The 16,023-nt window shown below is 35.4% G+C and overlaps 1 protein-coding gene across 2 annotated transcripts in view; it reads right to left on the minus strand.

Annotated features, from left to right (window-relative positions):
* Positions 1-4,132: 4,132 nt before the first annotated feature.
* LOC123555065 (anosmin-1-like) overlaps positions 4,133-16,023 on the minus strand; it is a 51,091-nt gene continuing 39,200 nt past the window's right edge. For both annotated transcript variants that reach the window (XM_045345610.2, XM_045345612.2), the window contains 7 exons: positions 15,088-15,216; positions 13,707-13,804; positions 11,540-11,714; positions 11,029-11,139; positions 9,943-10,049; positions 8,951-9,098; positions 4,133-6,513 (listed from right to left, as the gene is read on the minus strand). In XM_045345610.2, coding sequence (XP_045201545.2) covers positions 6,263-6,513; positions 8,951-9,098; positions 9,943-10,049; positions 11,029-11,139; positions 11,540-11,714; positions 13,707-13,804; positions 15,088-15,216 — 1,019 coding nt within the window. In that variant the 3' untranslated portion in view covers positions 4,133-6,262. The remainder of the gene's footprint in view (positions 6,514-8,950; positions 9,099-9,942; positions 10,050-11,028; positions 11,140-11,539; positions 11,715-13,706; positions 13,805-15,087; positions 15,217-16,023) is intronic.

Below are 16,023 nucleotides of genomic sequence, written 5' to 3' on the forward strand. Positions count from 1 at the left end.
AAATACATATGTTCAGAGGTTCGTGCGTACAGTTGGGGCTCTTTAGGATTTAACAATTCACAGTTGGTAACAATGTCGCTATTGTCACTATGACAGATTGTTTCTAGTACATTTATGCCTTCTTGGTCGTCGGTAATCGTTCAAGGTTATGAAGAATTTGAACAAGTCGGCAACCCAAGATAAAAATGAATTAAGGATATTATAAAATGAATTCTAAACGATAATAAATAAATACAAAAAATTGCAACCACAGAAAATTGATCACAACCTGCATACTATCATAAAATGTACTAAGTGACAAGAGGGCCATACGATCACTATTGTAGTCACTAGTATATAATTATTAGAATATGTACATGATGTTTTACAAAACTAGCATAGAGTAAAACATGTTTAGCTGAAGTACATGTGATACTGGATGGTTGCCCGAGTCAGGTATGGATGAGGAATATCTATATTAAGCCTGAAGCAATAAATATTGAGGGGTCAGAGTTTCTGACCTTGACATTTATGACGTGGGTGACGGTCACGTGTATTAATTATGTATTAAGTCTATAGCTGTAGAAAATCAAGCGAGTTCCTTGATCCACCTGTAGTTAAAAAAAAACTTAGAGGGACCAAAGTATAAAATATTATTCAATTTAATACAGAGTTATGGTCCTTCACGAATGGTGAGAATAAAGATGAAGGTGTTGAGCGAACTGGCGAGCGGGTATTCAATAGCTTATTACTGGGTGCATTGATGCTACTCATCCGGTTTGTGTGAAGCCGAGTACAGTTTATCTGCTTACAATTACCATGTCCACAAAAAATAGTTAATGTGTTGTCGTGTTGGCATTCTGGCGGAGGTGCCCAAACGACACTACAACATGGCAGAAAACACGCCACCAGAGATGAAAAATAAATATTTCCAAGATACGTTGATCATATACTTTAGAAACTTATGTAGAGTCTAAATGGTTAGCTTTAATGTAGTCGATGCATAGTCATATAGGCAGGAAGTCAATAGGGGACAGGAGTAAAAGTCAAAGCGACACTGATGATTGGCTGCAACAGGAATCATCTACTTGGCATGTCAAATCAGTCCACAAAGTTTCAACATTCTGAGCTTAGTGAATCTCAAGTTATGAATTAAAAACTGTTTTCCATGTTCAAGCCCCTGTGACCTTGACCTTTGATCGAGTGACACCAAAATCAGTAGGGGTCATCTACTCTGCATGTCCAATCATCCTATATAGTTTGAACATTCTGGGTCAAGTGGTTCTCAAGTTATTGACTGAAAAGTGTTTTCTATGTTCAGATCCCTGTGACCTAGAGTTTGTATGGTGTGACCCCAAAAACAATAGGGTTAATCTACTCTGTAACTCCTACCAACCTATGAAATTTGAAGGTTCTAGGTCAAATGGTTCCCAAGTTATTGACTGGAAATGGATTTCCATGTTCTGTTCTTTGCGACCTTGACCTTTTATAGAATAACCCCAAAAACAATAGGAGTCATCTACTCTTAAGTCTTATCATTCTATGAAATATCAACAGTCTGGGTCAAGTGGTTCTCAAGTTACTGAACGGAAATGTTTTTCCATGTTCAGCCCCCTGTGACCTTGACCTTTAATAGAGTGATCCCAAAATCAGTAGGGATCATCTACTCTGCATATCCAACCATCCTATGAAGTTTCAACATTCTGGGTCAAGTGGTTCTCAAGTTATTGATCGGAAATGGTATTCCATGTTCAGCCCCCTGTGACCTTGACCTTTAATAGAGTAATCCCAAAATCAGTAGGGATCATCTACTCTGCATGTCCAACCATCCTATGAAGTTTCAACATTCTGGGTCAAGTGGTTCTCAAGTTATTGATCGGAAATGGTATTCCATATTCAGGCCTGTGACCTTGACCTTTATTAGAGTAACCTCAAAATCAATAGGGGTCATCTACTTTGCATGACCAATCATCCTATGAAGTTTCAACATTCTGGGTCAAGTTGTCCTCAAGTTATTGATCGGAAATGGTTTTCCATGTTCAGACCCCTGTGACCTTGACCTTTAATACAGTGACCCCAAAGTTTGAAGGTTCTAGGTTAATGGTTCTCCAATTATTGATCGGAAATGAATTGTGACGTATGGAAGGTCGGACAGACAGGGCAAAAACAACATGTCTCCCCCAGAGGGCAGGGTGTGTGTGTGTGGGGGAGGGGGGGGAGAGACATAATAATAAAGATTCTCTGATATTCCGAAGTGTATCTGAAATTCAGGTAGCAGGTATATCTTTTTAAGTTTACAAATTCACGAATATTTTCAAGATTACAGGAAATATCTGAAATTATAAGAATAGCACGGCTGTGCAGAGCAATATACTCGAAGGCATTGTGCCTTTCAACTTCAGAGGATCATAGGTCAAAGCACTCTGAATTCATTGAAAAGAAAGTAACAGATGGACGCCAAAAACAATAACATATGTCCATCTGTACTTTCAGCAGAACAGCGACCATTACCCACAAAACCAAGAAGGGTCGATGGTTAAGATTTTTTGTACAAAGGGCCACTGTGTCCTTGAACTTAACAAGAGCTGTCCGTAAGACAGCGTGCTTGACTTTTCTCAGTGCTTGACTCTGAATTAGAGCATTGCCAGAAAAAACTTTATAAAACTTTTACAAAAAAATCTAAGTTTAAAAGGGGCATAACTCTGTCAAAATTCAAAAATCAAAGTTATGGGGATTGTTTCTCCTGATGTAGACTTTAATAGTAAATAACTATTGTAAGTTTCAAGTCAATAGCTTTGACAATAACAGAGATATTTGACTTTATCAAAAACTTTTACCAAACATTCTAAGTTAAAAAGAGGCATAACTCTATCAAAATCCAAATTAGAGTTATGGAGATTGTTTCTCCTTGTGTAGACTTTAATAGTAAATAACTATTTTAAGTTTCAAGTCAACAGCTTTGATAGTAACAGAGAAATTTGAATTTATCAAAAACTTTAACAAATAGTTCAAGGTTAAAAAGGGACATAACTCTGTCAAAATTCAAACCAGACTTAAAGGGATTGTTTCTCCTGGTGCAGACTTTGATAATAAATAACTATTTTAAGTTTCAAGTCAACAGCTTTGATAGTAACAGAGATATTTGACTTTATCAAAAACTCTAACCAAAAATTTAAGTTTAAAAGGGGCATAACTTTGTCAAAATTCAAATCAGAGTTATGGGGATTGTTTCTCCTGATGTAGACTTTGATACTATATAACTATTTTAAGTTTCAAGTCAACAGCTTTGATAGTAACAGAGATATTTGACTTTATAAAAAACTTTAATCAACAGCGAAGCCGACGCCAACACCGGGGCGAGTGCAATACCTCTACTTTTTCTTTGAAAAGTCGAGCTAAAAATGACCCCAAAATCATTTGTTGCCATTCTCTGACAACAGTCAATATCCCTGCTGAGTTTAAGTTTGGTGGGTAAAGTTGACCTCAAAATAGAGAGGAAACGGCTTTTTGTAATATCAAGTAATTTACCTTGACCTTTTGTCCACTGAGTTCAAAATCAATAGGGCTTGGTAAGACATCAAGTGGAAACTATTTTTGTTTCAACCACCACTAAACCCTAACCCACTGACCTTGAAGTCCGAGTCAGTAGGGGTTATCCATGCAGATAAGTTTGAGGACCATAGATCAAAGCATGGAACGAAATTGCTACAAGGACAGACGACCTGCACCAGCACATGTTCCTTTCAGGTGAAAAAAGGGATATGATTCATAAAGTATTGGTACAGAGCTTATGGACCTTATCATACATAGTGAGGGTGCTGAGGGACAATTTTTAGTTTGAAGAAAAATTATCAAGTAATTTCAAAGACACAAGAGCATGGTTATTAAGCTCTTCCTATGCTTTGTTTAGTGCAGCTCATAATACTGTAAAAGCAGAAATTTTGGCGAGGGTTTAAATTTTGCTATATTTGAGAGGCCCTACATATCGCAAAAATTAATCCTTATGTAAATTCACCATTAGTATTATTACATGTTCACGAATATTAAACCTAGCGAACATACTCAAAATTTCAAATTAGCGAAATTTTAACCCAGCAAAAATATGTGCTTTTACAGTAATTCAAGACACAGGCAAAAGGTATGAACAAAAAAATGTTTTAAAATAACTTTTATTTTTTTGTGTTTATGCAGTAACATATTTAATAACAATACAAAAATATATACCTTAGGCAACAATACCATAACTATCAAAATTATATACATGTATAATGCCATTTGATGAATGAATATGAACAAACGGTTTGTATCTGATGAAATAGCACCCTACAGCATAAATGAGGTCATCACAAGGTTCAGAAACACTGACATACAATTAACACTGTATCCAAGAATTCGACAAATGACACACTGTGTACGTTCTTCACTGACTGAGATTCAAAGCTAAAACCTTTGAAGCCCTTCAAGTCCCTACCATTGATTTTGACAATAAAGTATTCATAATTTTAACATGACATCATGAATTCTAGGGGACATATCAGAGCATTTTTACAATGATTATATAAACAAAGTCACAGTAATTCAGAAATCTAATTCAATTTTTTATCCAAACATGTCCTTAAATGATTCGATAAAGTAAGAAACTTCAAAATTTCATATAAATATTAGACTGATGTAACACTTCATTTTAATTTGAAGTTTTAATCTTTAGACAGGGAGTATATGATAAAGTCCAAGTAAAATGTAATGATAGCCCCAGTAAATAGTATTATTCTGGAATGTTTCATACATGTTAAAAGTATAAAAAAAATTAATTTGTAAAGCCTTTTGTCACAATCTCATTAAACTAAACATAATTATACAGAGGTAAGACAGTCTTGGATCCTCACATCCTGCTCAGTCATACCCAGTTCTTTCACAATATAGTACATGATATTTTTTAAGACAAATATGGAATATACTTCTATATTTAGATCAGGTTTTAAGAAACAACAAATAAAATTTTGTTGCCCTAATACAGTGAGGGAAAAACTTTAAAACATTTATAACAATAAATATCTAATTTGGCACAAAAATGATAACATTTAAAATATTCTGAACCCACCATTATATATGGACGGACAATTTACTGAATAAACACACTCTCACATACACCATGCATTCTGGAATGCATAACATTTACGCAATAAACTCTTCAAGAGTTGAAATATTTTTTCAGACTGGGTCCAAGTTTGTAAATTTTTGTTCTGTGATCAGTCTCAGAAATCAGCTTTTTCATTGGTCACACAAAATTTACCAATCAAATCCTAGAGTTTTTGACACTGGTTTCCAAATTCAGTTTTATCAGCTTTGGTTCAGTGACTTTATATGACCTTTAATCTTGTTATACTGATTTCTTAAAATATAAGCTTGCAATATAGATCTAAAATGTTCAGCTGAGTCAAAATATAAACGACCTGTTTCACTTTTTAGATCCTTAAAACAACCAATTTTACAAGAAGTGAATATTTGTTTTCGGGTATCCTCCACTTTTCTTATAAACAACAGCTGGAATAATGAGGCAGATTTAACAGTATTTGGTTGAGACAATTACAGCTTGAGACAGGTTCCATTTAAAATTACAGTATCAATGCCACTTCAGTGAAAGAGTATCTTTGAAATATCAGCAAACTGAAATTCATTGTTATGAGACAAAAAGATTGAGACACTAATTTGGCAAGATATAAATTTTCTTGAGTCAACTGAGACATGACAACACCAGTGTTTGAGAAAGTTTACCATTTTAAACTATCACTAATGTGTAAAATATGCAAACACTCACAACCAGGACAAATCCTTTACTATGTTTCCAAGTAACTAGGTTTTAGGACATAATGAATTAATTGCTAGCTTAATTATCGTCCAAGTTTTTCTTTTAAAACAGGGATGGGTAATGATATTTGTGTGTGTGTGGTGGGGGGGAGTATCCTGTAAGAAATAGCAAAACAAAAATGACAAGGTAGAAATAATAAACACTGTTTATGTCTGCTAAATTAACAGGTAATAAAATAATAATAAAAAAATAGTCTGTTGTTTTTTTTTAAGTAAAAAGGGTTTGGGTAGTATGAAAAATAGGGAGTTGGACAAAGACAATAAATGAGTAATTAATTCATTATGGCCTCATAGCAAATCTTATAACCAAATAACCATTTATTCATTTATATACAAACATGGAATAAAGCATATTTGAAAATTTCAAAGTTAAAAAAAATTAACAAAATTAACAATCTTATTTAGTTATACAATGTCAGGAACTATTCAATAATTTATATATAAATATCGATAAATAATAAAAAGTCTTGTAAATATCTAAATTAACTTTTTCTGTGTTACTATCATATTGCGGATTTTTTCTATAAATAGAATTTCTATATTTGGTAGTAGTTGCTTTGGTGACTGCCTCAGTGACCTCCCTTATGACATCACTGCCCTGTGTTACTATAAATACTGTAGAAGGTCTAGCTGTTGTTTTCTTCTGTTGACTTCTGTCAGGCGGTTCTGAAATCATATTCATAACAATATTCGTAGATCAACAAGAGATCACAGAGTGATCTTAGCCCACCATTGAGCCATTTTTGAATGTTCGAAATTTCAAGACTAGATAAAGGTCAAAATCAAGGTCAAAGTTCATTTCGGTACACAAAACTGTGCATGTGGTCAGAATTTGAAGCTGTAGCTTGAGAAATGTGAAAGTAGTTACTAGGTCAAAATCAAGGTCAAAGTTCATTTCGGAACACAAAACTATGCATGTGGTCCAAATTTGAAGGCTGTACCTTAAGAATTCTGAAAGTAGGTAACTAGGTCAAAATCAAGGTCAAACTTCATTTCAGTACACAAAACTATGCATGTGGTCCAAATTTGAAGGCTGTAGCTTAAGAATTGTGAAAGTAGGTCACTAGGTCAAAATTAAGGTCAAATTTCATTTCGGAACACGAAACTATGTATGTAGTCCAAATTTGAAGTATGTACCTTAAAAAAAGTGAAAGTAGGTCACTAGGTCAATGTCAAGGTCAAAGTTTATTTCTGTACACAAACCTATGCATGTGGTCCAAATTTGAAGTCTGTAGCTACAGAAATGTGAAAGTAGGTCACTAGGTCAATCTAAAGGTCAAAGTTCATTTCAGTACACAAAACAATGCACGTGGTCCAAATTTGAAGCCTGCAGCTTGAGAAATGTGAAAGTAGGTCACTAGGTCAAGTCAAGGTCAACTCATGTCAAGGTTCATCTAGCCGCTCAAAACTATACATAAGGTCCAAAACTGAATGCTGTAGGTTATGACAAGAAGATTTTTAAAGTTTTTCCCTATGCAAGTCTATATAAACCATGTGACCCCCGGGGCAGGGCCATAATTGACCCTAGAGAAATAATTTTGGACAATCTTGGTAGAGGACTGCTAGATGATGCTACATACCAAATATCAGGTCCTAGGCCCTGTGGTTTTGGACAAGAAGATTTTCAAAGTTTTTCCCTATATATATCTAGATGTAAATTATAAATATAAACCAAGGGGCATAACTCACTAAAAAATTGTTGAACCAGTCTGATTTTCAGGGGGACACAACTAGGGTACCAATACATCATTCTGACAAAGTTTGGTCAAAATCCCCCCAGTAGTTTCTGAAGAGATGCGATAACAAGAAATTGTTAATGGATGGAAGGACGGAGGGACAGAAGGACCACAGACCAGTGTCGGATGCAGAGTGATTTGAATAGCCCACTATCTGATGATGGTGGGCTAATAAAAAGATAAAATCTGCAATCAGCTGCCAAACAAAACCTAAAGATGTACTTTAAATTTACATAGTGATGAACTGTTTTAAGGTAAACTGTTGTAAATAATGGAGACTCCCTGTGCACCATATATCATGTAAGTGTTTATTATACGAGTCGTGCCATGAGAAAACCAACATAGTGGGTTTGCAACCAGCATGGATCCAGACCAGCCTGCGCATCTGCGTAGTATGGTCAGGATCCATGCTGTTCGCTAATGGTTTCTCTAATTGCAATAGGCTTTGAAAGCAAACAGCATGGATCCTGACCAGACTGCGCGGATGCGCAGGCTGGTCTGGATCCATGCTGGTCGCAAACTCACTATGTTGGTTTTCTCATGGCGTGGCTCATACATACATATCTGACTGATATTCATTTCTTCTCTGAAAGTAATTGTTATCTTTTCTTCAAATAATGACAATGCACACCTTTTGCTCCAATTGTAATAAATAAGATATAATGTATAGAAAAACCGTATTTCAACGTTATTAACACACTGAAAGAGGTTATAGGTCCGCGGAATAATTTCATGAGGGCAGAACCAGAGTGAATTATCCTGCTAACGTACAACCAAATTTGAGTGTATTAATTTAGGTAAAACACGATTCTGCTATACACTATTTTGATTCTAATATGCCCTTAATCTAAAACAGTAGATAAAATATAGGAGCGAACTTTCTTGGTCGCAACAAAAACATTGACGTCATAGCACTTTAACGTAACAGAAACAAGCATACTAGAATTTAAAATAAAATCTTAGTTACTGTAATGATTCCTGTATTAACTGTTTAAAATGATATCTACATACTATCATATTATACCAGATTTATAAAGCCAGCAACTTCAATTACCAGGCCATGGAGCACCCCCCCCCCCCCACCACATCATATTCTATTGTTGCTTTTTTTTTAAAAGTTTTTTATAAACTGCACATATTTTATTGTATTTAACAATAGAACTGGCTTCCCAGACATACAGTTCCCCACTCAGAACAAACTGTGATGTTGTGTAACATTGTAAAACAGCTGCACGTAACAACTAAGCAGCATTATCTTGGCACCAATCCTTTTGCAGTTTTCACTAAGGAAAGTGTAAATAAACCATTATCAAGCAAACAAACAATATATACAATAGAGAGACAACACTTCCATGATATGAACTTACCTGGATCTTTATCTGATCCACAAGGAAGAATTAGTGGAGTTAAAATTTCTATAATTGCTGGTTCCCCTACTCCTGCAGCGGACACTGCATGTACATGTATCAAATATACTTCTGACGGCTTCAAGCCTGGTACCAGAACACTGGTTACCTAAAATTACACAAATTTAAGAGAAACATAACAAATCCGTAACTTGACAGTACATTTATGGAATTTTTGTAGTAAAAACTTAGTAACCCGATGTTCAGTGCAAGTAGTGGACGCATAATATCAATTGAAAATTTCCATCTGATTATGTATTCTTCATGATTTCTGCATTTCTTGGTATGAAAAGTAAGCCAGTTGTTCATTTGTGCTAAATCATCATCCAAGAAATGGCAAATAAATGAATAAGTGATCACACAGAATTTACCAATTGCCGTTAAGGGTCTTTATGGCTATAATATTCATTACTCTAAAGTTTAGTATTCCACATCAAACAGTGACAAGCTTCAAAAGCAACAATTTTAAGAACTAAATGTAAAGTCAGGATTATTTCTGACATTAAGCAGACTGAATGCCATTTGTATTTCCTCAATCCAAAATAAGAAGTCATGTCTACGTTTATGGTATGAGCTCAAATATAATTTCGTATCCACAAATTCCAATCCCCATGAAATAAGCATCTTGGCTAAAACCATGAAATTGCATGCCCAAAAAATAAAATAATTTTACAATATGAAGCCAATGCTCAACTAGATCTACTTCAGTATTGGAAGAAATTTAAAATACTGTAAAATAATTTAATTTCGTGGGCATGAAATTTTGTGGTTTTGGTTGAAATGGAAATTTCGTGGGGATATGAATTTGTGGATTTCAACTTTTGAACATAAAATGAATGGGAATTTTGCTTGTTCGTTGCGATTAAATTTTGTGGATTGACTCAACCACGAAATCCACGAAAATTAGTCCCCCACAGGTATTAAAGATTTCACAGTAATTTGAAGCCCCTTACCTTGCCTAGCCTAATCTCAAACGGTTTTTGTTTATACACAAGTCCATCTGTGTTGACTTTGACCTCCTTGAAATCGTCCGACTGTCTGTATGTCACTAAGTAAGAATCTGAAACAAACATGTTTACACTGATATGCAGGAGTTTCATAAAATTACAGTTTGATTCTTACAGATAAAATAGCGTATTATGCCATAGCAAATATATGTACAATTGAAATCTATGCTATTATTAGCTTCTGGGACAGCGTGACAGTATTCTATTTATTTATAGATGTCAACTTCCCATAATTTATATTGGCAAAAGCTTACAGTTGGATAGCAAACACTTCTTTTTCGCAGATGACACTTACTCGTAAACATGTATACTGCAAATAACTGTACTGAAATCTGTCTGTTCTACACCGTATGCATCAAAGCAATGCATGGGCACCTTCAGGACTAATAGGTACTGACTTGCTTTCTGTCTCATTTTGGATGCTTGATACACAAGGAATCAGTAATAAACAGCCATTACGGCAGCGTTTCATGATTATTTCAGCCAGAATGGTCTGATTAATTGGTACATTTACAACATTACGGATTTCTATGGGAAAAATGCTCATGTCCTGCAGGACACCTAGCACAAAATTCCACTTGTCCTCATGCTGTTTCTACTCATCAATACAAACGGTCGATACGAATTTTTGTCCGTCTTTTCCTGGTCTTGAACCAAATTTAAATCCTAACAATGTTTGTTTGTTTGTTTGTGTTGGGTTTAATGCCATTTTTCAACAGTATTTCAGTCATGTAACAGCGGGCAGTTAATCAAACCAGTGTTCCTGGATTCTGTACCAGTACAAACCAGTTCTCCGCAAGTAACTGCCAACTTCCCCACATGAATTATTAGAGGTGGAGGACTAATGATTGCAGACACAATGTCGTTTATCAAATAGTCACGGAGAACATACGGCCCGCCCGAGGATCGAACTCACGACCCCACGATCCGTAGACCAACGCTCTACCTACTGAGCTAAGCGGGCGGGTAAATCTTAACAATGGTAAGTTACTACAGCTATTATACACAAAAGCAAACAAAGTATATACCTACCTATAGGTAGATCAGATTTGGGATGTTTCCAGGTTATACTTATATCAATACTACAGTTGTTTTTTATAGTGACTGGTTGCACCTTTCTTGGACTTCCTGGTACTTTGGGTACTGAAACAGAAAACAACAATATTGCTTGGAATGATCAATTGGGACAGTTTTCCTGTAACACATTGGGGGATAAAACTTGGAAGTCTAAAAGGACTGATCAGGTACACTTGTGAATAATACACAGTCAAGCAGATATTATAAAAAATATAAAAAATTTCATCAAGCAAATTCATCACATGATGACCTGATTTTCTGCCTTACCTTCAATTTGTAATTATATAAAAACGAGATTAAATCATCTAACAAAGATATACTAAACATCTCATATATCATCAACGAAGAGCAAAATGCGGATAACTGCACTGACATACAGAAGTACAGTGAATCACCACATGACTTTTTTGGCTGAGCTGACAATTTATGAAATTATGGCATCACATTCATTTATGGTGTACCATACCTCTTTCTGGACATTCAGGAGGGAGACTGTTTCCCTTGACAATGATTTTCTCACAGATTGGCGTGACTAGTTTTACTGTTGTAGGTTTTCCCTGAACACCAGATTTTGTGACAGCGCTGACGTTTATATTGTACTTGCACTCAAACTGTAGGTCATATACTTCAAATACTGGAACCTGTAATTCAAGTAAGTAACAGAAATTGGTTACTATTTACTACCTTTATTTAAATCCTCAATAATACAGCATTTTTTTTTGTTGTTGTTGTTGGGTTCAACGATGCACCAACACAATTATGTCATATGGCGACTTTCCAGCTTTGATGGTGGAGGAAGACTTCAGGTGCCCCTAAATGCATTATTTCATCACGAGGGGGCACCTGGGTAGAACCATCGACTTTCCGTAAGCCAGCTGGATTGCTTCCTCACAGAAAATCAATGCTAGCTCAAAGTGAGGCTCGAACCCACATTCAGGTGAGGAGCAAGTGATTTGAAGTCAGTGACCTTAACCACTTGGCCACAGAGGCCCCTTATTCAGAATGTATTATGAAATCTCTTCATGTATATATTATTTTGTTTGGGTGTGTTCTGTGCTTCCAGTGGATCTTCTTATAGATTTTATTAACTACCACAACAGCAGTCTTTGCATGCTGTGTGGAGACTTGTAAACTGTCTCCACATAGTTGGATTCATTGCTATTAAAGAAATTTATTTTTAATTTTTTTTTTACAGTCTCCAATGATACTTAAACAGAAATCCAATTATTATAGTGTAAGGATTATCATTTCGCAGTCGAAACACATGACTGTAAAAATCTGTGCATTTTATTTATTGTAAACTTATTTACTAATTCCATTTCAGCAGACACAACTCTTTGAAATGATACCAAACAAGAGTGCAAGAATGTCACAATATACGCCCGTCACAGCAAATTTCTTTACTCTAGCACCTGTATTTGCAAATGGAATTTTAACTTTGTGGTTGTTTAGTAATAACTAAGTGTTTTGTTTTTCTAAGTCCACAAAAAAACTCCTTACCAGGTAGAGATACCTTAAAATACACCTAAAATTGGAAAGTAACATCATTGTTGTACCACAGAAAAGTGGTCTTGGTTTTTCCCTACGGTCAATTATAAAAAAGTTACAATATAAGTTATTTATATTAACAACTAAGGGAAGTTAATCTTAAAAAAAAAAAAAAAAAAAAAAAAAAATCAAAAAAAAAATTGTAAGTCCTCACAAAAATCTTTACCAGGTACAGACTGGTCAAAATACACCTCAAAATTGGATGTAGCATGCATATTGTACTACAGAAAAGTGGTCTCGATTTTTCCCTATGACAAGTAATGAAAAAGTTACAATATAAGCTATTTATAGTAACAACAAAGGGAAGTAATTCGAAAGAAGGGAACTGCGCATGACACTTCGTCTCATGATGGTGTATAATTGTGTCAAGTTTACATCAAAATCCCTCCATGCATGAAGAAGAAATGCTTCGGACAAAGTCATTCTTGTATCTGACCTTTGGCCTCTAAGTGTGACCTTGACCTTAGACCTAGGGACCTGGTTCTTGCGCATGACACTACTTCTCGTGGTGGTGAACATTTGTGCCAAGTTATATCAAAATCCCTCTATGCATGAAGAAGAAATGCTCCAGACAAAGTTTTCATTCTTGTATCCTTTGACCTCTAAGTGTGACCTTGACCTTAGACCTAGGGACCTGGTTCTTGCGCATGACACTCCTTCTCATGATGATGAACAAGTGTGCCAACTTTCATCAAAATCCCTCTATGCATGAAGAAGATATGCTCCGGACAAACATTCTTGAATTTGACCTTTGACCTCTAAGTGTGACCTTGACCTTAGACCTAGGGACCTGGTTCTTGCGCATGACACTCCGTCTCATGATGGTGTAGAAGATATGCTCCGGCCAAGGTCTGTGGACGCCGCCCGCCCGCCAGGGGCGTTCCCATAATACGTCCCGTTTTTCAAACGGGCGTATAAAAATTAGGGGTCACCAGGCATCGAAATATTACCTATGTGTGGATCAGAAACCTAAAACTGGAATTGAAATTGTCCGCTGTGAATCAGTCTCATCATAGGAAATGCATATGGACCTTATATACCAGTCTTTAGAATTTGGAAAAGCAAAAATTAAAGGTACAACTTACATCTGAAGTGGCCGAGTATGGTTCTAGAATGGCAAAATCCTGATCACATGAATATGGGGTCCAGAATATCATGAAACTTTTAACTATACTTTGGAAATCTGAAATATGTATATCATAAAATTAATAATATTTGCCGTTTGAAATATAATTAACCCTTAGCCTGCTGGCAGCAAGTGATTTGCCTATGCGACCAGTGCAGACCAAGATCATGGTCTGCACTGTTCGCTACTGAGCAATTAAGTCAATTTTCAGTAAACACCCCTTTGAATAAGAAGTGGTGCTGCCCAAGTTGAATGATAGACCAGTCCATTTTAGAAATTAAGCAGGGTAAGGGTTAACAGATAGTATAGTCATTAATAACAAAAGATGACAGTCTGAACCAGAAAGACGATGGATTCTTTTTTATAAGTTTGTATCTAATTTCCATGGTGGTTTTAGTTATAGCAGACGGTGTTCAAGCGTCAATGTTGTCAGCAGAAATCTGGTCTTATACTGGTGTGAATTAACCCTTCCTTATCATGCTGGACTTGATTGATTCTGCCTTTGCAATCAGTGCAGATCTTGATCAGCCTGCACATCCATACAGTCTGATCAACATCTGCACTATTCGCCATTCAGTCAGTATCTTTTTGGTAAAACCCCATTTAATGGTCAACTGGAAGATGGACAAGTTCATTATAGAAATTTAGCAAGTTAAGAGTTAAAAACACATCATATACATGTACTGACCACTTATTTTTGTAAATGTATACATGACATGAATAATTAAGCTCATACTGCTTAGGATTCAATCACAATTCAAGAACTAATGACACTTGGCAAATTTTTGTGCAACTATCTATTCAGGTTAACCAAACCTTGTCATTCTTCAGTCTTAAATGCAGCTCAATGCGCATATGAGCCGCGCCATGGGAAAACCAACATAGTGGGTGTGCGACCAGCATGGATCCAGACCAGCCTGCGCATCCGCGCAGTCTGGTCAGGATCCATGCTGTTCGCTTTTAAAGCCTACTGCAATTAGAGAAACCATTAGCGAACAGCATGGATCCTGACCAGACTGCGCGGATGCGCAGGCTGGTCTGGATCCATGCTGGTCGCAAACCCACTATGTTGATTTTCTCATGGCACGGCTCATATGGACTTTCCATAAAAAAACTGGAGAATGTTGAAAAAGCATACAGAAAACACCTTAATTGCCAATTGTAATAACGAGTAACTACCTTAATTAAGTATAAATTTCCGACCAGAATTTTATGCTTAATTTAAAAATGACTGTAAATTGACCTAAAAGTGTATCAATTCCTTTTCATGCGCCTTAACAAATAAATACATACATTAATTGTCAAAGAGTTGTTTGCAGCATATGAAAAATGTTTTTTACCTGCACCAACTTTCCACTTAAGCCGGGCTTTAAGAGAGCCCCTGTCAAAATATGGTCTACCATCTACAACTTCTAGTTTCTCTACCCTAATAATCTCAGCATATACTGAATATACTTGTTCTTGATTGTCTGAAATGTAGAACAAAATTTTCTTAAATCATACGGTAGAAGTAACCAATCTTAAATTAAATATTACTCCCTTTTTAATCTCACTTTTTCATCTTTCATTTTTTTTTTCTGACAGATTTGTTTAAGGTATAAAAAGATCCACTAGAGTTAGATCCCTAACAAAATCTGCTTTAATTTTATTAATAAAAGTTTGTAATTACCTGCCTTAAATATATGAAATTATTTTTTTAAAAAACTGATATTTCATTCACTTTCAATATAGTTTCTAATTTTGCACTCCAATTTATAGATATCAAAATATAATTGCAATATTATTATCTTAACCAAACAGCAAGTTTTAAGATTCTGTGTAGCTTAGCTAAGGATTTAGTTATCGGTATTTTCAACTTTTCTATATGGGCTGTGAAACATAAAATGTGAAAGGGATGTAATAATAATTCTATTAACTTGCATTTCTTACAAATATGGCTGAACATATTAAAATAATTGTCAGTGTGATTTGACAAATGTAATACACTAGCTATTATATTCACACCATTCATAGACAAAGTTGGAAGTGTTTTTTTTTTATATCAAATTCATACTTATTGCTACAAAAAAATCAAACCAGGATGAAAATATAATTTCCTAAGAATTGCTACTCTGCTACCTTGAACCTTAGACCTGGGTTGTGCACTCTGCAAGTCATCTTGCTGCGGTGAATATTCGGTGATAGTTTTATGAAAATATTCCAAGCAATTAAGAAGGCATGCAATTGGCACAAGTTAAGCTATTTGACCTCTGACCTACAAAATTAATGAGACCTTG

This window comes from Mercenaria mercenaria, chromosome 7 (assembly GCF_021730395.1).
Source record: "Mercenaria mercenaria strain notata chromosome 7, MADL_Memer_1, whole genome shotgun sequence".
Classification (NCBI taxonomy): Eukaryota; Metazoa; Mollusca; class Bivalvia; order Venerida; family Veneridae; genus Mercenaria; species Mercenaria mercenaria.